Source organism: Prionailurus viverrinus, chromosome D1 (genome assembly GCF_022837055.1).
Source record: "Prionailurus viverrinus isolate Anna chromosome D1, UM_Priviv_1.0, whole genome shotgun sequence".
NCBI classification, from domain to species: domain Eukaryota; kingdom Metazoa; phylum Chordata; class Mammalia; order Carnivora; family Felidae; genus Prionailurus; species Prionailurus viverrinus.
Window position 1 is genome coordinate 26,248,131 of NC_062570.1, and position 26,374 is coordinate 26,274,504.

At 38.4% G+C, this 26,374-nt stretch overlaps 1 protein-coding gene across 4 annotated transcripts in view; it reads right to left on the reverse strand.

Moving 5' to 3' along the window:
* ARHGAP32 (Rho GTPase activating protein 32) overlaps positions 1–26,374 on the reverse strand; it is a 300,846-nt gene that overhangs the window by 256,035 nt on the left and 18,437 nt on the right. The window contains exon 1 of one of the 4 annotated variants that reach the window (XM_047878214.1): positions 4,656–4,781. The exons of 1 other annotated variant lie outside the window; for it this stretch is intronic. In XM_047878214.1, the coding sequence (XP_047734170.1) occupies positions 4,656–4,756 (101 nt within the window). In that variant the 5' untranslated portion in view covers positions 4,757–4,781. Of the gene's footprint in view, positions 1–4,605; positions 4,625–4,655; positions 4,782–26,374 lie in introns of those variants that run through there. 2 more of the 4 variants (XM_047878218.1, XM_047878219.1) reach the window with 2 other exon arrangements.

A 26,374-nucleotide genomic window follows, 5' to 3' on the forward strand; every position in this document is an offset into this window, starting at 1 on the left:
GGGACTCTTCCTCCTTCAGAGCCTGGAGCCTGCTTTGGACTCCTGTCTCCCTCCGTCTCTGCCCCTTCCTCTCTCTCAAAAATAAATAAAACATTAAAAATTTTTAAAGTTATTTATAATATCTTTATAAATATATATTAGAATCACTACCAAGTGAATTTTAAGTTCCTTGAAACAAAAACCACAACTTTTATTTACTCATCTCCCACTGTACCTAACAAAATGCCTGGCAAGTCTCCAGGAAATGAGAGACCTGTGCATCAATAATAATAAAACACAAACAGTAGCAGCAGAGCCAAATTTGAGTGCTATATATCGGCCAGATACTACTTTAAGCTATATACATATATAGTTTCATTTATTCCTCACAAGGACATGAGAAAGATACTATTATTATCTCCATTTTACTGATAAGAAAACTGAAGCAGAGAGATAACTTAATCAAGGTTTAACATCATAGTATTCTTCAATTGTATAGATAATTCTGCAGTTAATATCTTTCTATATATAGCTAGCTCCTTATTTGAGACTACTTCATCAGGCTCTAAAAGTTATAACATTGAGTCACAAAGTATAGATGTTTAGACGTTTCTCATACTTTTAAAATGTTCTTGTAGGAGCGCCTGGGTGGCTTAGTCAGTTAAGCATCTGACTTCTGCTCAAGTCATGATCTCACAGTTCATGGGTTTGAGCCCCACATCAGGCTCTGTGCTGACAGCTCAGAGCCTGGAACCTGCTTCAGACTCTGTGTCTCCCTCTCTCTCTGCCCATCCCTGCTCACACTCTGTCAGTCTCTCAAAAATGAATAAATGTTAAAAAAAAAAAAATCTTTAATAAAAAATAAATAAATAAATTTGAAAAATAAAATGTTTTTCTAGGGGTGCCTGGGTGTCTCAGTCGGTTAAGCATCTGACTCTTGGTTTTGGCTCAGGTCATGATCTCATGGTCTATGAGTTCGAGACCCGCATCAGACTCTGTGCTAACAGCACAGAGCCTGCTTGGGATTCTCTCACTCCCTCTCTCTCTGACCCTCTCTCACTCTCAAAATAAATAAATAAACTTAAAATTTTTTTCTAAGAGGATTAACCATTTTATAAAGCCACCAACAATGTATAAGGGCAACAATTTTACTGCTACTTGTCAGCCTAGCAAATCACCATTATTTTCCCATTCTCCTGGTTCAAGTAGGCAAATAATAATACGCATAACTCTTGATCTTAAATAACTGTACCTTTTTGAAAATAAGTTTATTTACTTAAGTAATCTCTACACCCAACATAAGGCTCAGATTCACAACCCCAAGACCAAGAGCCACATGCTTCACTGGCTAAGCCAGCCAATGGCCCCTTAAATAATTATACTCTTAAAGGTTTATGACCAGTGTTTTGGGGTTGTTACTGTTATTGTCATAATTGATGTTTTAAGAGACACTATATGCCTGAATAATTTTTTAGGAGTTACTTAACAGTATTTACATAGATAAAAAGAAATCAAGCACTTACCTCTACTCAAACATTCACTAAACCTTTCACAATATCCCATTCATTCATTTATTCAACAAACCTTTATTGACAGCCCACCAGGATCAGTACTATACTAGTACCTGGACATAAATCAATACAATCCCTGCCTTCAAAGGGAACACAGTTTTTTAAACATCAGAGTCAATGTAAGCTTTGGTGACTTGGTTCACAGATCACAAACTGACTTTAAGAGGGGTCACTCTGAAGTCAGTTTTAGTACTGATTCCAACTGTAAGTGTTTAAATTTCACACAGAGAAACACCCAAATATGGCAGAACTAAAGAAGGGTCAAAGAAGTTCAACTAAAATGTCATCAAATAAAGAAGTCCAAAAATAAGTTTTCAGTTAGAAAAAGTAATGGCCGGGACAAAACAATCTATAAAAGCATGGCTGGTACACAAATTTGAGTTCATCAAATCTAAAACCATCAAATTAGTAGGATCCTTTGTTGATGAATAAGATAAATAAGAAAAAGGTGTAACTTCTATTTCCTATGATATGAAATTAAATTATGAAAACCAATACCTCAAAATGTAATAAACAGAGGTATAACATGAACCCAAAGGTTCTGGGGGGAAAACTGACACAAAGCTGTAAATCAATCACTGCTCAAAGAGGGGCGCCTGGGTGGCGCAGTCGGTTAAGCGTCCGACTTCAGCCAGGTCACGATCTCGCGGTCCGGGAGTTCGAGCCCCGCGTCGGGCTCTGGGCTGATGGCTCAGAGCCTGGAGCCTGTTTCCGATTCTGTGTCTCCCTCTCTCTCTGCCCCTCCCCCGTTCATGCTCTGTCTCTCTCTGTCCCAAAAATAAATAAAAACGTTGAAAAAAAAAATTTAAAAAAAAAAAAAAAAATCACTGCTCAAAGAAACAGGGCAATACTTAACCTTTAAAGTATTATCAGAGATGAAAGCCATGCATTCCCACAGCAGAACTATTTTTAACTGTAAATCACTAGTGGCAATCAAACACTAAGATTAAACCTTTGGTCTGATCCATTCTAGCAATTTCTAATTCAACCCTCTGGCCCTACAGGCATTTCAAACTAATTTTTCAGGGTGATCAATCATAACAGTGGAATGGATTTTTAAAGAGGCCTATCCTTTGTCCAGACGGTTCTCTTCTCAAACTCATCTCTATCAACACCATGCTACTAAAATGAGTCTTTTATAAGAAAATATATATCATAACACCAATGTTTGGATTTGGAACTTGATAATGGCTGACTTCATTTTCAGCTCGAAGGGAGCATTTCTCCCACTAAGTGCCCCCTTTGTTTTCTCCCCAGGTCTATCTTCTATCGAAAATATACTGATATGCTAGGGCTGACTTATTGATCATTCCCCTACAGACCTACCAGTGCTTTGCATCTAGCAAATAGTTAATAAGCTATATGAAATAGATTTAAAAACAGTAATAAAATGCTTATTCCACAAAATCTCAGAAGTGACTAGAAAATTATCACATTCCCATACAAACAATCCATGGTGAAAGACCTAGATTTCTGTACATTAAAAATGTAAATGATCATAGGATCACCCCACCCTTCTTGGGGCATAAGCCTCAGATATCCCTGTCTGCTCTCTCTTCTGCTGCAGACCAGAGGAAGGAGGGTTCCGGTTCAAGATGGTGATGTGAGAAGATCCTGAACTTACCTCCCACAAACACACAGTCTACAGCTACATATGGAACAATTTCCTCCTTAAAAAAAATGAAATCTGGCTAAGTGATGACTAAGAAATTGAGAAGAAAACCATACCAAAGCAGGTAAGAGAGGCTGAGACACAATCTCACCAAAAATCCCACCTCTAGAGCTGCGGCCCACAGCCAACAGGAATGAAGAGTTCAAACTCCATGTGAGACACCCCAACTTTTTAGACCTGCTCTTGACAAGCCAGCATAACAACTAATTTGGAAAACCAAGAGGGCGCAAATCCTGAGACCCACAAGACAATAGTGATCTGAGAAACTGTTCTTACAGAGCTCATAGTTGTAGACTCACCTGCCCATGGTCCATCTCAAAGGCAGCCAATCCTGATCCGAATGAAAGTGAAGGAGGCTCACGTGCTTATATTAAAAAGCTCAGCCTGAGGGGCCAACCTCTAATTTAACACACATCTCGAAACCTGTTGGAACACGTTCTAGAGATGGAGACCAGTGGGTGCCATTTTCACGCTCACCCTTTGCCACACTCTATAACACCAGTATCTCCAGAAAGGAACCTTTATATGCATCTGGTGCCCTGATTTCTGTGGCTGCTCCCCAGGGGAACCCTCTCAATCACCTGGCTCTAGAGACCCGGGGAGCTTGCATTCCTCATCACATGGGACTTTAATAATCAGTATCACCCAAAAAGGAGCTTATACCCCTGTCTAGCACTCCGATCTTTGCAACTGCTCTCAGGAGACACCTCTACATTGCTGGCTTTGGCAGGAAGTGGAGCTTATACTCAACAGTCCCCCAGGACAGGGGCGCCTGGATGGCTCAGTCGGTTGAGTGTCTGACTTCGGCTCAGGTCATGATCTCGCAGTCCGTGGGTTTGAGCCCCGTGTCAAGCTCTGTGATGATAGCACAGAGACTGAAGCCTGCTTCGGATTCTGTGTGTCTCTCTCTCTCTGCCCTCACTCCCTCACTCTCTCTCTCTCTCAAAAAATAAACAAACATTACAAAAAAAAAAAAAAAGAGTCCCACAGGACTATAACCAACAGAGTTATTTTTTTTAATGTTTATTTATTTTTGAGAGAGAGAGAGAAAGAGAGAGAGAGAGAGAGAGAGAGAGAGAGAGAGAGAGAGAATGAGCAGGGGAGGAGCAGAGACAAAAGGATACAGAGGATCCGAAGCAGGCTCCACGCTGACAGCAGAGAGCCCAACGCAGGGCTTGAACTCATGAACCATGAGATTATGACGCTTAACAGACTAAGCACCCAGGGGCCCCCCAACACAGTTCTTAAACAACTACCATCCCAAGGACACAGAAAGAGACAACAAACTCAGGAGCTCTGTCTTTCTGAGGAGACCTATTAGCTAATTTTCATGACGGTGGCCCAGGGGATAGGCTTCTAATTAAACACACATTTGGGGCTTACCATAATCCTTTCCAGAGACCTTGGAAGGAGAACACTATCTTCACACTCACCCTCTACCACGCTCCAGAGCTCCAATGTCTCCTGGAAGGGAGTTACACATGTGCTTTGTACCCAGTTTTTGCGGCTGATGTCCAAGGCACACACCCCTCATCACTTTGGCTCTAGTGGCCAGATGGGCTTGCATTCCTGGATCCCACAGGACTGTGGCAATTGGACGGGGGAAAAAAGAAAAAGACATAAAAGGTCTCCAAAACGAAAAGGAAAAAGTAAAACTCACTATTTGCAGATGGCAAAATACTATACACAGAAAATCCTAAAGACGCCATTAAAAAAACTGTTAGAACTAATAAAATTCAGTAAAACTGCAGGATACAAAATCAACACTCAAAACTCTGTTGTATTTTACACTAATAATGAACTATCAGAAAAATTAAGAAAACAGTCCCATTTACAATTCTACCAAAAAATATTAAATATCTAGGAATATATTTAACCAAGGAGGTGATGAAAGATGCACATATTAAAAACAAGACATTAATGAAAGAAACTGAAGAAGACACAACAAATAAATGGAAAGATATTCCATGCTTATGAATCAGAAGAATTAATATTGTTAAAATGTCCATACTACTCAAAGCAATATATAGATTCAGTGCAATTCCTATTAAGATTCCACTGGCATTCTTCTGAGAAATAGAACAAATAATCCTAAAATTGTATAAAATCACAAAAGATCCCAAATAGGCAAAGCAAACTTGAAAAAGAAGAACAAAGCTGCAGGCATCACACTTCCTGATTTCTAACTATATTACAAAGTAATCGCAATTAAACACATAGATCAAAGGAGCAGAATAGAGAGCCCAGAAATATACCCATGCATATCTGGCCAATTAATTCACAACAAAGGTGCAAAGTATATAAAACGGGAAAGGACAGCCTCTTCAATAATTGGAAAAATGGGGTAGCCACATGCAAAAAAATGAAAACAAGACCGTTTTCTTTTGCCATTCACAAAAATTAACTCAAAATGGATTAGAAACTTGAACGTGAGCCCTGAAACCATAAAACTCCTAGAAGCAAACACAGGCAGCAAGCTCCCTGACATAGGTCCTGGTGATAATTTTTTGAATCTGAAACCAAAAGTAGCAAAGGCAAAAATAAACAAGTGGGACTAAAGCTAAAAATTCACTTCTGCACCGCAAAGGAAACCATCAACAAAATAAAAAGGCAATCTACTGAATGGGAGAAACTAATTGTAAAACAAATATCTGATAAAAGGATAAAATCCAAAACATACAAAGAACTAATACAACTCAGCAGCAAAAAAAAACAAACAATCCAATTTAAAAAAGGGCAGAGGATCTGAACATTTTTCCAAAGACATACATACAGATAACCAACAGGTACGTGAAAAGATGCTCAATATCACTAATCATCAGGGAGATGCAAATCAAAACGACAATGAGATTATCACTTCATATCTGTAAGAAGAGCTATTATCAAAAGGACAAGACGTAACAAGTGTTGGCGAGGATGTGGAGAAAAGGGAACCCTTATACACTGTTGGTGGGAATGTAAATTGGTGTAGTCACTGGAAAACAGAATGGAGATTCCTCCATAAATTAAAAATTGAGGGGTGGGGCGCCCGGGTGGCGCAGTCGGTTAAGCGTCCGACTTCAGCCAGGTCACGATCTCGCGGTCCGTGAGTTCGAGCCCCGTGTCAGGCTCTGGGCTGATGGCTCAGAGCCTGGAGCCTGTTTCTGATTCTGTGTCTCCCTCTCTCTCTGCCCCTCCCCCGTTCATGCTCTGTCTCTCTCTGTCCCAAAAATAAATAAACGTTGAAAAAAAAATTTATATAAAAAAATTGAGGGGTATCTGGGTGGCTCAGTCAGCTGAGCGTCTGACTCTTGATTTTGGCTCAGGTCATGATCCTAGGATCATGGGATCAAGTCCGCATCAGGTTAAACCCCTGCTTAAGATTCTATCTCTCCCTCTGCCCCTCTCCCCTTGCTAAAACGCATGTGCACTCTCTAAAATTAAAGAAAAATTTTTAATTACAAATAGAAATACCACATAACCTGGTAATTCCATTTCTGGATAGTTATCCACAGAAAACAAACACACTAATTCAAAAGGATATATACACCTCCATATTTGTTATAGCACTATTTACAATCACCAAGATATGGACATAACCTAAGTGTCCACTGATGGATGAATGCATAAAGAAATTGTAATACACACTATTTCCATAAAAAAGAATGTAATCCTGCCATTTGTGACAACATGGATGGACCTCGAGGGCATTATGCTAAGTGAAATAAGTCAGAGAAAGGTACTGTATTTTCTCTCTTATATCTTAAAAAAGAAAAAAAAAGCCCAAAGATACATAGAACAAATTGGCTGCAAGAGGAGAGGGCTGTGAGGTGAATGGTTTGTTTTTGTTTTTACTTAAAGAAAATGAATAAAACTTTTTTTTAATTTAAAAGACATGCAGACATAGTTGTATTCATTATTCAAAGCTGGGTATGTGGCAAGTTGCCAGGAGTCATGAGATTTTAAAGTGATTAAATTCATTCATAGGTTTATCTTCACGTGCATTCATGCTTCCTGTTTGATGACTTCAAAGTAACCTATGAAACTTTTTTTAAAAAACTTTAAAGAGGCCTCACAAACAACATACAATAAAGGAGGAGAAAAATACAACTATTCTGACAATATTTCCTCCAAAAGAAAAATACATCAAATTTTACTGACCTGCCTTCAAAAATATTTATCTTTAAAAATCACTTCATTTCATCTTCCAGTTCTACATTAAGGGAAGAAAAAGACTTTCTTTTACAACATACAAAAGGTATGATATAGCAATTTTCCATCTATCTTCAAAGGTCATTTTTTTAATGTTTATTTATTTGGGGGGGGGGCGGGTGCACAGAGAGAGAGAGAGAGAGAGAGACAGAATCCCAGGCAGGCTCTGCAGAGCCCAACGCTCCCAGTGCAGAAGCCAATGCAGGACTCAAATCCATGAAACGTGAGATCATGACCTGAGCCAAAACCAAGAATCGGACACTTAACCGACTTAGCCACCCAAGTGTAAAGGTCATTTTTAACACATTAAAACGCTGCAAAATTTCTAAGGACAGCCTTTACCTTCTAATAAAAATGCTTTCAGAAAAATAAAAACTTTTGCAAGAGCAAAACAGGAAGAAAATTACATTTTTTAGAGTATTTCCCACAAATAACTTGGAAAACTAAAAGTATTTGTGGGAAGGAAATGCAAAGGACTAGTTCCTCTGTAGCTCCTAAAGTTAAACTGAGCCAATGGAAATTTTCCTTTTAATCATTTATTCTATCTTCACTTTAAATGAACCATAAACATGTTTAATAAAAGGCAAATGAAGAAACGAAACATCCTCCTTCAAAATTATTTACATCCAATCTGATCAAGACATAGAATCCAACTGAAAGGAAACTCTGAAAGCTTATCTCAGCCAGCCTATTTAACCATGTAGAGAAAAACCTATTTTTCTGGAGTATGTGTAAGCCTAACATCCCATGGTATCTGCCTCACAGTATTTTACACCAAGAACGATTTCTTGGGATGAGATTCAAAGAGCATTTTTATTTATGTCTTGGCCCTCATTATTTTGATTACAGTATTATTTGAAGATTTTTTAATTTACCTCTAACCAAATCTAATTAACCACTCTACTGGGACGCCTGACTGGCTCAGTCAATAGAGCATGCAACTCTTGATTGCTACTCTATCACGCATGGGGCATGCGTGAGTTCAAGCCCCATGTTGGGTGTAGAGATTATTTCTAAAAAAAAGAAAAAGAAGGAAAATCATTCTACTGTGCTCCACCAGTATCGCAACAACTCCTATACAAAACATCGTTATAAATGGTATTCTACACCTAAATCACCCCTCTTACCCTTTTACCTAGGCTAACCAGAACACTCATGGCTTCTTTTGTTGTACAGTTGTTGTCTGTACTCTGTACAATCAAATGCTACATATAAAGCTCATAGTACAGCACATGGAATGTGAGTCTTCAAGATACTGTTATCCTTATTACTCATTTCTCCACAAACGTCCAAAAACCTGGCTGAATTTTCCCTCCCCTCCTTTTCTTGTGTCTCCACCCCCAAACCCCCTCCCAAACAGTAGCACTGATGACTTATGCTGAACTATAACATGGTTTTTTCTACTCTATCTTCACTTAACCATACCCACCCTGTACTCAGCTTTACTGAGCACCTACTGTGTACCAGGAACTGTGCAACACACATTTAGTGAGTAAAGCTGCCATAGTCTCTGCCCTCCTGGAGCTTGGAGTCCACTTCTTCTCTCACATGGTCATTTAGTAAAACAAAAGAAAAGGATAACACATACCACTCAGATTAGGTCTTACAACAAATGATGTAGTGCAAGGATGACAATAATATACTGAATTAAACAAGGAGATCAAAAGGACACAGTCAAAAGAAAAACATTAAAAACAAAACAAAATTTTCTAGATGACCTGTAATGAGTCAAGGAAGTATATGGCAAGTTAAAAACACAAGGACACTATTAAGACACACACACAAAGAACACTGACCACTGATCAATCTACAAGTTAGAGTATAAGGTTTCACTAAGAAGACAGTATATTCCAGGACATTTTTGGCTTTGTAGGAAAAAAAGTCACATAAAAGAAAAGAAAATATATATACTAGAGTGGAAATTAACTCAAGAGGAAAGGATTCTAAAGAATTTCCCATATTTATAAAAAGCAATGAGTTGGCATTAATATTGAGATTTTTTTATTACTGGTAGATAGATACTCAAGAAAAGAGGTACTCACAGCCAGATCACGACCGTAGACCACTAGCTGAGACCCTGCCGCTGACTCAGAGTCACACAACCAAAGTGGTTTCCCAAAGCATGCTCATTTTCCACCACAAGAAAATCTATCCCAAACTGGTTTTCAGTGTGGCATTTTTCAAGGGCTACAATTCAAGACAGAGACCATAAGAAGAAATGTAGCCATAAATGATATCAAATTTATTCGAGAAATGGGACTAAAAAAGGAAACAAACGGAACAGAAACACTTGATATCCACCAAAGCTCTGAGTCCTTTAAAAAAAAAAAAATGCGCTTTTTTTATGAAAACATCTAGAGGCAGTGCTACTAGAGGCAGCCATGTTGGCACTTCTGAAGGCCAATGTATACCTAGGATTAGATCCCTGATTCTCCACTTCACTAGTCATTTAATTTCAATCAGTCTTCCTCTTTTAAGCCTGTGATACCTCCTCTGCAAAACAGGACAAAAGCAAATGTTTGTATTTCAACTGTACTTCTAATAAAACGTGTAAGAATATAATTGTTAGTCGCTTTAAGAATTTTATGTTGGTGTCTATTTTCCCTAATTATCTTATGCCACTGAAATATAACCTCTGAAATTAATGAAGATATCTCATTTTACATATTGAATTACTACTAGAAGACTTTTATTATCCTGAAATCCTGAATACCTTTATTTCTTAATACAGATAGTCATGATGAATAAAAACAATTTATCTACAACACAGCTTTAAAAACTAATCAGTTTGAAGCTGTGGGGAATTATATAAACTCTACTGAGAAAACCATGTTACTGTGGACTAACAACTGGTTCATACAGAACACCAAAGCTCCATACCCGCCTCTTCTTACCATCAGAAGTGAAATACCAAACCCCTTTGTTTTGCTGTAATGAATATTCTCACTTTCTATCCTGTAGCAGAGTTATTTCTAAAACTATCATGTCATAAGCTCTTCAGCTGCCCAATTCTTGGATACATTTGTGTTTTCGCTAATAGTTTCATGGTATTTTTCTACTGTTTTGAAGAGTTTTAACTATGATGTCATTAAAGAAAAAACAAGAAGGAAATTAACCTGCGTGTCCACCAAATGTGTGCCAGACACTGTAAAACTACCCTACATAGGTTATATCTCATTTAATCTTCAAAAATAATCCTGTGGGAAAAATAAAGCACACTTCCTCACCCCCCACCCCTGCCAAGGTCACACAGCTAGTGGAAGGCAGAGCCAGGATCTGAATCAAGGCAATTTTTACTCCACAGACTATGCTGCTATTACCAGTAATTTCAGCTTCTTAAAAAAAAAAAAAAAAATTGAACTGCTTTTTCTTATTATTAAAATCCCCGCTCATTGCCAAAATTCTGACAAGTGCAGAAAAATGCAAGAAAAGTTAAGAACTGTGTGAACTACCTTCCAGAGATAACCACTGCTTATATCTTAGAGAATTTTTTTCTTTATACTATTGAATCTTAAGTTTCAGAGCTTTTCTTAAATTCTTTAAATTACAAATTAACATACAAATATACTCTCATTGTTAAAATCCACGTAGAAGTCAAAGTATGTCTTTTCCTATCTCCAACTGCAGTCACTGCTGTTAATAATTTGATGAACCAGAGTTTTTTTCTATGCCTGTGCATGCCTATATATGAATATAAATGATTCATTCAGTGCATTTTTATAAATATCTTAGTTTTTTCTGTGCATGTGTGCATTATTCTACAACTTGCTTTTTTGCATTTAATGATCTTTCCAGGTCTGTATATAAAGGTCTGACTCATGGTTTGTTTTTGTTTTTAAAGTTTATTTGAGAGAAACAGAGACAGCATGACTAGGGGCAGGGCAAAGACAGCAGGAGAGAGAGAGAATCCCAAGCAGGCTCTGCACTGTCAGCACAGAGTCTGATGGTTGGCTCGAACCTACCAAACTGTGAGATCATGACCTGAGCTGAAACTGAGAGCTGGACGCTTAACCAACTGAGCCACCCAGGCACTCCTGACTCATGTTTCTAATTGCTACCATTTGACAGAGCTCAACATCTTATAGAGTTCTTTATAACTCTCACTTTTATATCATGATTTTCCCTTGCTATTAAATAATCTTCAGAAAGAAATTTTATAAATGGGTAACATTCCTCTATATGGATACATCATAATGAACTATTTCTTTTGTTGGACATTGTGACTTGCTGAATTTTCACCATTAGACGTAATACTACACTGAATATCTTAGGTTAAATCTTTCTACCCCTCAGAAAAATCTCACCACTTAACATACCACCAGCAGTGTATGAATTCTTTTACATTATTTTTGCCTTCTGAAGAGTCACTTATTCAAGAAACAAATGTTACCAAGTCATACTAAATGCTAAAATCTAACCTCACCTTTGGCTTAGATCCCAAAATACTAGTTTAAACTAGCAAGTTGTGATTTCTTAGATATTGGTAAAGAGAATTCTACAACAGTAGACAAGACAGTCGATCCTATCTTGATGAGGCACCACTAAGTAACTCCAAAGCTGATGGCGATAAGATAATTAAGTTAGCAAAGACACCAATACTTTTATCTGGTTAACAGACTCCTTTTCTCAAGCATCTCTCCTCCCTTAATGAAATATGATATGCTCCAACAGTCCTGACTGTCGAATACAATTCTGTTAAATGAGTCATTTTTCCATCAGCCTACATCACAAAATCTTGGAACAGTTTCACGAAGAAGAAAATGTGCCTCTGAATGTAAAAACCACATGGCACACAAAAGTAAACTTTTAAAAATAAGTGGAATATATGAACACATGAAAATATATTCATGAAAGGACAGATAATGGTGTCTACTCCTCTTAAGCTCAATGTTTAAACGCAACTGCATTTTAAAATTATGTATTTGTTACATATTTGAAATATGTCTAATAATCTTATTGAAACATATCTATAACACATGAATGCCTCATATTTATAACTCAAATATTATCTAAGAAGTAAAGTAGAAAATATTGAAGATTAAAGACAACAACAAAGGAAGTGGTGCCTGGCTGGCTCAGTCGGTAGAGCATACGGACCTTGATCTGAGGGTCGTGAGTTCAACCCCATGTTTGGTGTGGAGCCTACTTAAAAAAAGAGAGAGAGAGAGAGAACAACGAAGGAACTTTACTGCAAACATACCAGTGTGATTACACGTCTCACCCTTGTATTGTCACCATCACAGGAAAAAAAGGGAGACAATTTATAGTTTAGAACCAATGCTAAACTAATAGTAAGCTTACCTCTACAGTATATTTTTACCATCTTTAACACCTTTACCATCCCTTACACTAATCACTCTCTTTTGACCTTAAAAGCTTTACTCTCAGCCGCAGCCACAGCTAGTCTTTGGTCATCAATGGAATAAAGCAAAAAGCTCCACTAGGATCTACTATCAAAAAACTGGCTAAGCAGCGACAACGGTCAGCTAATTAGCAGATGGTACCTGTACTAACTGTACTGTTTTCAGGATGCTGCCTATGCTAATATACTGCTTTCAATTAACAGTTTAACTGGCAATTTCTGCCCTCAACAAGAGATTCCAACTCACCAAAGACATTTGCTGCATTGAGCAAAACACCGATCACCATTACAAACTAGTTATTTCTATCAAACAAAAAAACACAGTAGAGTAAGTCAAATACCCCAGGAAAGTGTTAGTAAGAACAAGTCATTAGACAGAAATGGTCAAACAGGTCTTTCAAATTCAACTGTGTAAGAGAACCAAGATTCAAGTGTATTTGTATTTGAATTAAAGCAAAAATACACCACCATAAAGGAGTATGACTGGCTCTGCCAGCATGCCTGTAGGTAAATGGCTATTAGGTTTAAAAGAACTACAATCTTTCTTGGAGGCCGGCTCTTTGATGTAACAATGCTATTCCTTCTACCGGCCATGCTTTAGCCTCTCTCTAGGCCAAACTCTAAACCCAGGAAATATCACGTAGGGAAGCTCCCTGAGTTGCCACAAGCATGTCTCAGTAAAATTATTCTGGCTTTAAAATGGAGGAAGAATGGGGGTGCCTGGGTGGCTCAGTCAGTTAAGCATCTGACTCTTGATTTCAGCTCAGGTCATGACCTCACAGTTCGTGAGATAGAGACCCACATCAAGCTCTGTGCTGCTAGCACAGAGCCTGCTCGGGATTCTCTCTCTCTCTCTCTCTCTCTCTCTCTCTCTCTCTCAAAATAAATAAATAAACTTTTTTAAAAAGTGGAGGAAGAATGAACTGGAATGTAAAAGTTTTAGACAGAAAGAATAAGGAGGCCACTGCAATAACCGGAAGAGAAAGAGCTGTCTCTCAGAACTAGAGTAGTAGCTGTGAAGACAGACAGAGGCAGACAAACTTGACATTGGTTTAAAAGGTGCAAAAGTAGGGATGCTTCAGTCAGTTAACTATCCTCCACCAGACTGTGTTCAGGTCATGAGCAAGCTCTGCCTCGGGCTCTGCAGAGCCTGCTTGGGATTCTCTATCTCCCACTCTCTCTCTCTCTGCCCCTCTCCACTAGCTCTCAAAATAAATAAACTTAAAATTACATAAAAACTAGGGGGTGCCTGGGTGGCTCAGTCAGTTAAGTGTCTAACTCTTGATTTCGGCTCCGGTCACAATCTTACAGTTTTGTGAGTTTGAGCCTCACATCAGGCTCTGGACTGATAGTGTGGAGCCTGCCTGAGATTCTCCCCTTCTCTCTGCCCTTCCCCTGCTTGCATTCTTTCTCAAAAATGAATAAATGATTTTAAGAGAAAAAACTTTAAAAAAAATAATAAAATGAAATAAAAGGTGTAAAAGTAGAACTGTCTAGATAAAGTAAGCCCAGGTGTGCCTTAAGGAAGGGCCTGGAGAGTCAGGAAGTTAAGAAGGTAAGGGAAGATCCTGCAAATTGGCAGAGCCAGAAACAAAGAGAACAAGGATGGAATGGGGCACCAAACCTACTTAACCCTTCTACTCCTAGATGCCTGAGGAGTAATCACCTAAACTTTGTCTGATACAGATCCATCCCTCTCCCTGTTCATTACCTTGCTTTGCTTTGCTTTTTAAACAAGAACTGACTGGGGGAGCCTGGGTGGCTCAGTCTGTTGAGCATCTGACTTCAGTTCAGGTCATGATCTCACAGTCTGTGAGTTCAAGCCCCACGCCGGGCTCTGTGCTGATGGCTCAGAGCCTGGAGCCTGCTTCGGATTCTGTGGCTACCTCTCTCTCTGCCCCTCCCCCGCTCACACTCTATCTCTTAAAAATAAATAAATGTTAAAAGAATTTTTTAAAAAGATGCAAGAGGGGCGCCTGGGTGGCTCAGTCAGTTAAGCGTCCGACTTCGGCTCAGGTCATGATCTCACGGTCCGTGAGTTCAAGCCCCGCGTCAGGCTCCGTGCTGACAGCTCAGAGCCTGGAGCCCGTTTCAGATTCTGTGTCTCCCTTTCTCTCTGCCCCTCCCCTGCTCACGCTCTGTCTCTGTCTCAAAAATAAATAAAAACATTTAAACAAGAACTGACTGATATAAGTAAACAGATCCCATCTATTCTGGACATACTCTGTGTTACCAAATATGGCCATAGTTTATGGATAGGTAGGTGTACATATTCTCGTTATTTTCCAATGCAAGCAAGTAAAAAGACTACTAGATGAGGAAACATGATATATAAGGACATGCAGTGTACATTCATTCTGGATGCCCATTTCCACACTCAAAAACAGAGGCATGATATTTTCAGATAGAATATGCCCTACACAGAGTATAAAAGGCTAAATCCAGGGGCGCCTGGGTGGCTCAGTCGGTTAAGTGTCCGACTTTGGCTCAGGTCACGATCTCGCGGTCCGTGAGTTCGAGCCCCGCGTCGGGCTCTGCGCTGACAGCTCGGAGCCTGGAGCCTGTTTCGGATTCTGTGTCTCCCTCTCTCTCTGACCCTCCCCCATTCATGCTCTGTCTCTCTCTGTCTCAAAAATAAATAAATGTTAAAAAAAAATTAAAAAAAAAAAAAAAAAGGCTAAATCCAGCCAGGTTACAGGCTATTAACTAATTAGCTGAAGAAAAACAGCCCACAATACACAAAAATCTGATGCTAACACAGTGCCCTAGAAATTTTACTCTTAACAGGAGTAGAAACCCTGAATCCTTGAAGGGCAATCAAAAATTATTTACTCACAGAAAGAGAGCAGATTAGTGGTTGCCGGGGACTGGAGAGTGGGGGGAAAGAGATATATTGGCGAAAGGGTACAAATCTTCAATATAAGGTAAGTTCTGAGGATCCAATGTATAATATAGTGACTAAGTGACTATAGTTAACAAAACTGTATTGTATACTTGAAAGTTGCTGAGAGTAGATTATTTTCACCCTAAGAACAACAAATATTTGTAATTATGACAGGTGAAGGATGTGTTAACCAACCTTAGCTGGTAAACATTTTGCAATGCCTATGTGTATCAAACCATCACATTAGACTCCTTAAACTTACACAATATTGTATCCAAATAAAACTGGAGAAAAAATTATTATTACCGGTGCACAAATATACCAAGTTATAAGCCTGAGGCACACAACTCTAGTTGGAAAGTCCTATGATGGCAGAAATCACATCTGTTTTGCTCATCTTTATACTCCCAGTGCTTACAAACTATTTGAAAATCAATATGCACTCAATAAATACCTGTTCAATAAATGCTGCCACTGAGATCTTTAGGCAAAAATGTGTGCCTGACCCACTAACACATCAGCACTTCTTCCCACCATACGGCTGTATAAATGGGCTGCTGCCCAGGTATAAAGGCAAATTTAGGTTAGTTAGTATTCCTAACTCGAACAGGATATGATTATATAATTTTTAACTGTTCAAGTCTAATTCCATTAAAATTACATTATAAATGAAATAGTAATTATTTATTTGTAATTTAAAAAAACAGGTGTGAGGGCGCCTGGGTGGCTCAGTCGGTTGAGTGTCCGACTTCGGCTCAGGTCATGATCTCGCGGTCCGTGAGTTCGAGCCCCGCGTCAGGCTCTGTGCTGACCGCTCAGAGCCTGGAGCCTGTTTCAGATCCTGTGTCTCCCTCTCTCTCTGACCGTCCCCCGTTCATGCTCTGTCTCAAATATAAATAAACGTTAAAAAAAAAAACAAAACAAAAACAGGTGTGGGGCACCTGCAGGGCTCAGTCAGTTAAGAGCATCCAACTCTTGGTTTCAGCTCAGGTCACAAACTCACTGTTTAGTGGGTTCGAGCCCCGCATCGGACTCTGTGCTGGCAGCATGGAACCTGCTTGGGATTCTCTCTCTCCTTTTCTCTCTGCCCCTCCCTCACTTTACTGTCTCTCTCTCTCTCTCTCTCTCTCTCAAAATAAATAAACTTAAAAAATTTTTAAAAGAAAAGAAAATAGGTGTGATTAGAGCCATATATGCCTAACTCACTTTCAGTTCCAATTTCTGAGTCAAACACAAACTCTTACAACTCACTACTTATTAATTCAAAGGGGAAAAGAAACTCAAGCAGTCCATATGCATATAGATCTCCGATTATTCGGCCCCTATTTTAAAAACTAGAAAAAACATTCCCAAAGTTATTGTAATGATCATATATTTTGAATTTCCCAACACAGTCTCAGTTTTAAATAATGTATTCTGCATGAATGCATGTATCATATGGGAACACATAGTTACTGTACCCAGAATATTCCCAACTTACCTTCCTCCTTCCTCTTCCCTACTCCCCAAAGAAAATAAGGAAAATTATGAATGATCAGTTTTGAAGAAAAGTGATTACTATTTTACTTTAAAACCTTGTGATTTCCCCCAACTGAATCAATGTGAAATGGAAGGGGAAAAGAAGGCAGGATATTGAGGAGAAATCTCTTCCAGCTGACAATCTCACATTACTAACAAAGATCAGTGCCTTTAAATGTCATGCACAGATGATTCATTCTTCCAGATGGATTCATCTTATTTTTATTTCACTATTCCTGTTTCATCTTTTTGAAGCGAACTAATTCCTAAACATGGCATCTACAGAGCTGGTCATGATAAACAAAACAGCTGATTACTTACAAATGAGAAAATTAAGCATCAATGCAATTAAATACACACATTTGAACTAAATATCTGATTACTACACAGTGCAGTGATTTATGCTAAAAGTGAACACAGATTTTAAATGTAATGTATTATGTGTGCACCAAGAAATTATTTTCTGTTTACTCAACAAATCTGAAAATCCATTAAGAGGTTAGAGGTCCTAACTGGGTTCTCTAGATAGCTAAATAAATTAAACCAGTTATTTCAGTCAGTTGGTTGAGGGATGTGTATGGTAGAAGTGAGAAGGCATACAAAATGAATATTAACTCCACCTGAGTTATCAATCACCAAGGTCAACTAAGGCCATCTTAAAGAAGAATAAAGCTCGAGAACTTAACACTAAAGTTAACAAACCCTGCTATAAAATTATAGTAATTAAGACAGTATGATATTTGCAAAAGAGAAGAAAAACTAACTAATGGAACACAATACAAAAGTTCAGAAACAATCCACATATATTTGGTTATCTGATTTATGACAAGACTGACAATGTGGTGTAGTAAGGAAAGAACAGTCTTTTTAATCAATGGTGCTGACTCAACTAAATATCCATATGGAAAACAACTGTATTGTGACTCCCCCCATATTCTACACAAAACTCAGGGAAAATTTAAATATAAAAAGTAAAACAATAAAGCTTTTATAGATGAAAATACAGATCATCTTTGTGACATTAGGTGAAGTTATTTTTTAACAATAGCCAAAAAGCACTAACCATAAAGGATAAGATGACAAACTGGATTATATTAAGACCTGTACCTCAAAAAAAGATTCAAGGAATGTAAGAGTAACTCACAGAATAGGACAAGATATTCACAACACACGTATGACAAAGGATTAGTATCCAGAATACAAAAGAAGACTCCCACCAACAATAAGAAGAGGCACACAACTCCCCAGAAAAGTGAGCAAGACTTGAACAGGTGCTTCACAAAATATACACCCACCAGCATGATTAAGTTAAAAACAATGACAACATCCAGTGCAGGTGAAAACAGAAAGGAGCTAAAACTCTCATACACTACTGATATCCTATGATCCAGCAATTCCATTCCAAGGTATATAGCCAATAGAACACTTACAGATGTTTACCAAAAGGTATGTACCAGAATGTTCTTGGCAGCAGTTATTCATAATAGTCAAAACTGGAACAATCCAAATGCTCAGCAACAGTAGATGAGATACACACATTGAAAACAGGCAGCCACATGACAGAATGCTAAAAGCAATGAGAATGAATGGTCTATAATTATACATAATTATAAATGTATAAAAGTATAGAGAAATTTCACGGAGAATGTCAAACAAAATATACCAGACACAAGAATACATTCTGCATGATTCCATGTATGTGAAATACAAATACAGGCAAAAACTACTCTATACTGTTAGAAGTCTGGATAGTAATAATCCTCAAGGGCAATAGAGGAACTTCTTTGTTTCCTGACCAGATGCTGGTTACACAGACATGTTGTTTGTGAAAAGCCACAGAGCTATACATGTATACACGTGTACTCTCCCCTGTATGTATACTACACATAAGTAAGTTTTAAAAAGGGGGTGTGGGAGGACAATCGCCACAATTAATCTTGGTTTGAGGGAGATCAGGTCATCAGTAAGATTCCCAATACTAACCAATCCAGATGACCCTAACTGTACCAAAACTTCCTGAATCCTCTCCATTCAGAGGGAGCTGTAATAGTTTCAATATAGATTATATAGCCAGATGAAGCCAGGGACTTGAAATGAAAGAGAGGATAAAATGACAGTGGGAAATGCTTGAACAGTTTGAATACTTCCTTGTATTTCCTTCAAACCTCCAGCAGTAACCACTATCCATACAGTTGGTTATCCAGCTGGTTCAATCAAGTCTAAAAGACAGAAATAATCCCCCAAATCCTATGGTCTTCTGGATTTGGAGTTAGATAAATCCCTTGTTAAATTATAACCAGAAGATTCCAAATCTCCTGAAAGCATGTCATAATGGGCATGTAAGTTATTTTATCAGTTAGTAATAATGTTCTGATATGTACAACAAAAGTCCAAATTACAGTGGCTTAAACAAGATAGGGGTTTACTTTTCTCATGAAATGGAAATTCTGAAAAAGCCACTGGCTGTTGGCCTGGCAGCTAAAGAATATACAGGCTAAAATCTCTGTAAATCTCTCGGGTTTTCTTTAAAAGTCTCAAGAATACTGGTTCAGCTCCAGTTATCATGTCTAATTTCCAGACAAGAAAAAAAAGAAATGGGTAAAAGAGCTTCCCAAAAACTTCATCCAGACATTTCTGCCTACACCTCACTGACCAAGACTATGTCACATGGCTACCTCAGCTGAAAGGGAGACTAAGAAATTTTTTAGCTAGACACACTTCTACTTGAAGTAAAATTTGCATTGATTAGTAAGGAAAAGGGGAGACTGGATATTAGATAGGCATCAGGAATCTTCCCCCTCTAAGGTGAGTACTTAATGTGCTAATAATGAATCCCGTGTATACTTTATCTAGCAATTTACAAGATGTCCAGACTGTTTTCCTTTCATATTTCCATCATAATCTTTTAAAAATCACAAAAAATCTGAACAAAGTTTTCTAAAACAGTCAGTTCTTAGATGTAGTAATAATTAATAAAAAAAAAGTTCTAAAAAAGAAAACCAAGAAAGCAAAAACAAAAACAAAACAGAACTGCTTAAATCCTAAAGAGAGCATTTATTTCCTGACAATTTTTTTCAGAATGAACAATGAATTCTCAGTCTGCCCTTTTCTGACCTAAAGCATTATTCACCATTCATCCAAATTAACTTAGCTAACATTTGCAATTTCATAAATTCAAGTAACGTAGCACTTTTCCTCTGATACACAGTTATCAGAACACAAACTTTTCCTCTCACTATACTAGGTGTGAAGAATGCTATAATTTAACCAGTATTTCTCATATTCTTCAGCACTCCTTTTTATCTCTTCTTTGCATAAAGTATCCATTTAATGAAATGCGGTGGACTATTCAAAGAAATGCTTACTTTTGTCCAGTATAGTAAATTCACTATTTCGTGGAAGATTTGAAAAAGGGACTGTTCAATTCAGTAAATGTTACAATTCTACCATGTTCTGTCAAATACAGTCTGTTTTATGCAAGGGTTTAGTTGTTCTCAAAAACCTATCACAGTAGGGGTACCCAGGTGGCTCAATCGGTAGAGTGTGCAACTTTTGATCTTGGGGTCGTGAGCCTGAGCCCCACGTTGGATGTTAAAACAAAATATTTTTTAAAAACTATCACATTAAAGTCTAAGTTCAATACATATCATAGGAAAGACTTTAAAATAAACCAAAGCTAACCTGAATTAAAGATATGTATCAGATAACCTAAGGAAGTTTAATTTTTTTTAATCATAAAAACACTTAAGGATTATCTGATCTACCAGATACAGATCATCTGATGCCTGCAGCTGACTGTGCTGATTCCATTCTCTGGTTTCTTGCAGATTGGGATCTGAAAGAGTGCTCCTGTGCAGCTATCCGTACCTTCTATGTCCCTCCTTTTATCCCTATCCAGCTCCTAGCTCCCATTCTCTACCAACCATGTTCCCTGACAGCCAGTTTCCTCACAGAAGCAGTGCCCTCCATTCCACAACTCTACCCCCACGGAAAAACTGGTTTAGTCATCCTAGGCATTTTAGGCCTAAAAAGAGAAGAATTTCTGCCAGTTAACTGTTGTATTCCAGAAGAGTAGCTGATTCAAGCGTCAAGGCTAACCCTCCTAAGTAATTTTTCAGATGGAATATAATGAAGAAACTTCTCCAAGTATCAATCATTAAGAATTTATGTTAAACTTCTCATGAATCAGTGTTTTAATACACAAACACATTTTGAAAAGTTACTTAAAAATTACTTTAAAGGGGCATCTGTGTGGCTCAGTCAGTTAAGCGTGTTACTTTGGCTCAGGTCATGATCATGTGGTTTGCGATTTCAAGCCCCGCATCGGGCTCTGTGCTGACAGCTCGGAGCCTGGAGCCTGCTTGGGACTCTGTGTCTCCCTCTCTCTCTGCCCCTTCCCCACTCACACTCTGTCTCTCTCTCAAAAATAAACAAACATTAAAGAAAATTTTTAATTACTCTAAAAGCCATTTTTCTTATAACTGCTATACTCATTTTTCACATCTTTCCCCTTCTCACTCACAAAGTCAAAGCTGCTAATGAAGTCAAGACTCCATTTCAACGGTTCCAGTTAAGCAGTATGATCACAGATCTCTGTAACATATCATAACCTATAAATGTATGGTGCTACATACTGATCAGAAAGAGAGCTATGTAAAAGTATATGAAAAGACACGCACACGTGCTTTATTTATAGGAAGGAGGGACCACCTCAAAGCACATGTACTATTGAATGGTGAATCGGTGCACTGATTTCTTGCTTTATTAACCATGGGCAAAAGAGATATGCAACCATACGAACCAGAGTCAGATTTTCTCCAAAATGATAATAGTAGTACTTATTCCTCAGACTTTTCAAAAACAACAAGTTTGATATAAAACCGTGTTGGGCACCTGGGTGGCTCAGCTGGTTAAGCATCCAACTCTTGATTTTGGCTCATGATCATGGGATCAAGGCCCACATTGGGCTCCAAACCCAGCGTGGAGCTTTCTTGTGATTCTCTCTCTCCCTCTCGCTGTCCCTCTCCCCATTCACGGTTTCTCTCTCTCTCTCTCTCTCTCTCTCAAAAACAAATAAATAAATAATAAATAAATACATAAATACATAAATAAATAAATAAAACCGTGTTATTGGAGCCCCAATTTGAACACTAGCTAGTGCAACCCAGAGAAGTAAACTCAAAGGCTGAGGGACTCTATCTGCAAAAGAGATTACTGTATTTATGATATTCTCATACTGAGAGATGTTACTAGATTTTTATTAACCACCTTGGGAGAAAAAAAAAAGTACTACAAATGCCATTATTCCTACTTTCTGACACAAAAACAACACTTTTCCTGTGCATTTATTCACTCATTCACTTGACAAATATTTATGGGTTTTACTCTCTGAATAATGTCCAACCTTTAAACAATGTAACAGAAAACTAAGGAATCAGTGTGACCCAGATACAGAAAGGACTTTTCCACCAGTAGAGCTGAAGGAGAGGTTTTAAAAAGATAACAACTGCAAAGGAAGGAACCACAAGCATCCACCAGGCTTGTCAATACATAAAACAGCAGTAAGTAATGTTGCCGTTTTTGTAAGTGAAGACAGTATTTTTACAGAGACTATCACTTTGAGATATGAATACCTAATCAGATTTAGCTGTGTGGACATAAGATTCTCCTGAGACTAAGAAGAATTTCTTCCAATTAAGTTTTGTTTTGTTTTGTTTTGTTTTTTGGTTTCTGCTTTTTTGTTTTTCTGGAGTAGGGTCATTCAACAATTCTGTAGAAAGCAAGGAGAAAGCATATCCCAAGTCTACTGGCAGCTTTTCCCATCCTCAAACAATTCCTTGTTCAGATGCACAGCCACAGAAGTTCAAAGGTCACTGACGTCTTTGTACTCACTTCCATGGTAGTTACAAACAAACTTTTGTCCCCATTCCTTCAATGACATGAGCTGTAACAACCACACTGACTGAACTTTTACATCTGAGAGGGCTGCATGTGCATTACTTAACTGAAGGGCCACAGTATTTCATTTACGCTTCCACCATAAATTATTAAATCTCTTTTGTAAAACAAAATAATTTATTTACCTGGGCATAAATGATGTTGATTCTAGCCAAACACAAAAGACATCACTGGCCATAAATGGTCTTGTGATTTCTTGTCATATTTAACATACTTATTATTTTGTAAAGCTTTCACTGACTTTGCTTTTCAGGATTTTTCTCATCCTTATTGTCCTTCTGTATTTTAAATCATACATGATAAAATGTAAAGAAATATATTACGGGATTTTATAAAGTTATACAGCTAAAAGTTCTTTCTTAAAATCTAACAATAAATATGCTTACATGAGAGATCTCAAAGTTATAAAATTTACTTTAAAATAGAAAAGAGCCTAAAGAATATATTTAGGATAAATAATACAAATATATAATAACTTAGAATAAAAGTAATTTTATCTTTGTACATTTTAATAACTCTACGCATAAAAATAATATATTTAATTGTTAAAACTGTCCATTTAAGCCACCAATTTTTAAATAAATTCCCATTACTTTCATGTGCTAATAGCAACCTCCAAAACCTATTCTAGGACAACAAAACACTGTTATTTTAGCTGAACAATCAAAAAATAATTACCCCCTCCCCAAAATTAACCAATAAGTAATTAAAAAAGGGACTACATAAGCATCTTTGAAATAAATTTTTCTACCAGCAGAGCTAAGTACAAGGACACAAACTGAAACAAGATGCAGAGGACTTTGCTGGTACCAAGATAAGAGACTGCGTCCTCCACACAGGAAGCTTTCCAGAATTGTTTCTAACTAAGGCAAATGCTTCCAGAAGGCTCACAATACAACTTAACATTTACTGAGCCACGAAATCTGTGCTAAACATGATACTCTTCAGAGAAGATGGGTCCAATCTCAGATTTTTTATTTTCATGAGCACACAGTGCAAGGAAGACAGCTGAAAGAAGCAAAAAGAAATCACATAGCAAAGATTATAGGAATAGTGTCAAAATTACAGAAATATTGTCAAAATTGAGCATGAGGTGGCTCTGAACAGGGCTAAACAGAAGAAAAAGTCACTCCAGATTTTGCATAAAAGTAACTCAGAAATATTTCTAAACCACTAGTGAAGTGCCTTTATAGGGCTCACTTAACCAAGAATTTTTTTTGTCTACTTCTAGCGTCCATATCCCTGAAATGCTACGAACATATTTTTCATATCACTAATCTAGCTAAGACTAATCTGAAAATTTTCTAAAACTGTTTTCCTGCTTCTGAACTTCCCTTCCTACCTTCTAGAGATTAATCTATAAAAGAAGAGCTCTAGCTACCTGAATTTAGTTCTACATGCTAATGCCAGGGCCCTAATTTTGAAGAAACAGTGCTGCTAAAAGAAAAAGCCAGTAATAACAAAACTCTCCTACGCTAAAGAAGCGGGGATGAGCAATTCACCAAATAGTTTTCACGACATAAACAAATAAATGTATGAAAACTGCTTCCTACCAGAAGCAAATTTTTGACACGGCAATTTTTTCTATTAATCAAGGAATTTAGACTCAAAACATCTCACTAAATGATCCCCAGAATATTAATAGTGCAGTGGGGAAAAAAAGGCAAACTGACTGGGTGACTCAGTCAGTTAAGCGTCTGACTCTTGGTTTCCTCTCAGGTCGTGATTTTATGGATTTGTGGGTTTGAGCCCCCATCAGGCTCTGCACTGACAGTGCAGGGCCTGCTTGGGATTCTCTCTCTCCCTCTCTCTCTGCCCCTCCCCAACTTGCACTGTCTCTTTCTCTCTCAAAATAAACAAACATAAAAAAAAGGCAAACTAAATACAGTTGACCCATGAACAGTGCAGGGGTTGGGGCACAGACTGCCCCATACCCCACAGTTCAAAATCCATGCATAACTTTGACTCCCCAAAAACCTAATAGTCTACTGTTGCCCAAAAGCATTGCCAATAACGTAAACAGTTGATTAACACATATTTTGGGGGCACCTGGGGGGCTCAGTCAGTTAAGCGTGTGACTCTTGGTTTCAGCTCAGGTTCTGATCTCATGGTCGGTGAGTTCAAGCCCCATATCGGGCTCCATGCTCACAGTGCAGAGCTTGCTTAGGTCTCTCTCTCTCTCTCTCTCTCTCTCTCTCACTCTCATTCTCCCACTCTCTCTGCCCCACCTCTGTTCATGCTCTCTCTCTCAAAAATAAACTTGAAAACAAAAACAATTTTGTAAATGTATTATACACTGTATTCTTACAATAAAGTAAGCTAGAGAAAAGAAAATGTCACTAGGAAAATCAAAAGAAGTGGTGCCTAAGTGGCTCAGTTGGTTAGGCGACTGACTTCGGCTTAGGTCATGATCTCACAGTTCATGGGTTTGAGGCCTGCATCAGGCTCCATGCTGATGGTGCAGAGCCTGCTTGGGATTCTTTTTCTCTCCTCTCTCTCTGGCCCTCCCCTGCTCATGCTTTCTCTCTCTCTCAAAATAAATAAATAAATAAATATATACATATATATATATATACACACACACACACACACATACATATATAATATATATATACAATTTATATTACATACATAAGTAATTTATATTATATACATATACCTCTTATATGTATTTATGTATATACAAAGAAAATCAAAAGGAAGAGAAAATACATTTACAGTACTGTAGATACTTTTAGTGGACAAAATCTGCCTATAGATGGGCCGGGCAGGGACAGGCAGCAGTAGCAGCAGCAAGGCCAGGCCCTGGGATGGAGATGGTCTGCAGCCTGGTGGCCTCGGGTCAGTGGCAGCCACCTGGTGTGTGTGCTGGCAGCAACAGCATCCTGGAGGTGCAGTACAGCCACCCCATCTGCCTGGAGGTATACCACTGGCCTGAGGCCATCTGCAGCTCTGGCCACACTTGAGGGTCAGGGACAGCAGGGGCATGACTGCCTGCACAGCACCATCCCTGCCCCCTGGGTACCTTCTCGCACTTCAGCCCTGCCCCATGCCTGCCCGCCCAGGGTGCCCCACCCAGCCACCCCTGCAGCGGCATCCTACAGCCCTGTCTGGTCCAGGCCCTGGGGACTGCTAAGGTCTCAGAGGGCATCTCCATATACTCAGAGGCCAAAAGGTACAACCTCCTCTGGGCCAGGCACATTCAAATCCATCCGTGGAGACTGGGGTGGGCAGCTCTA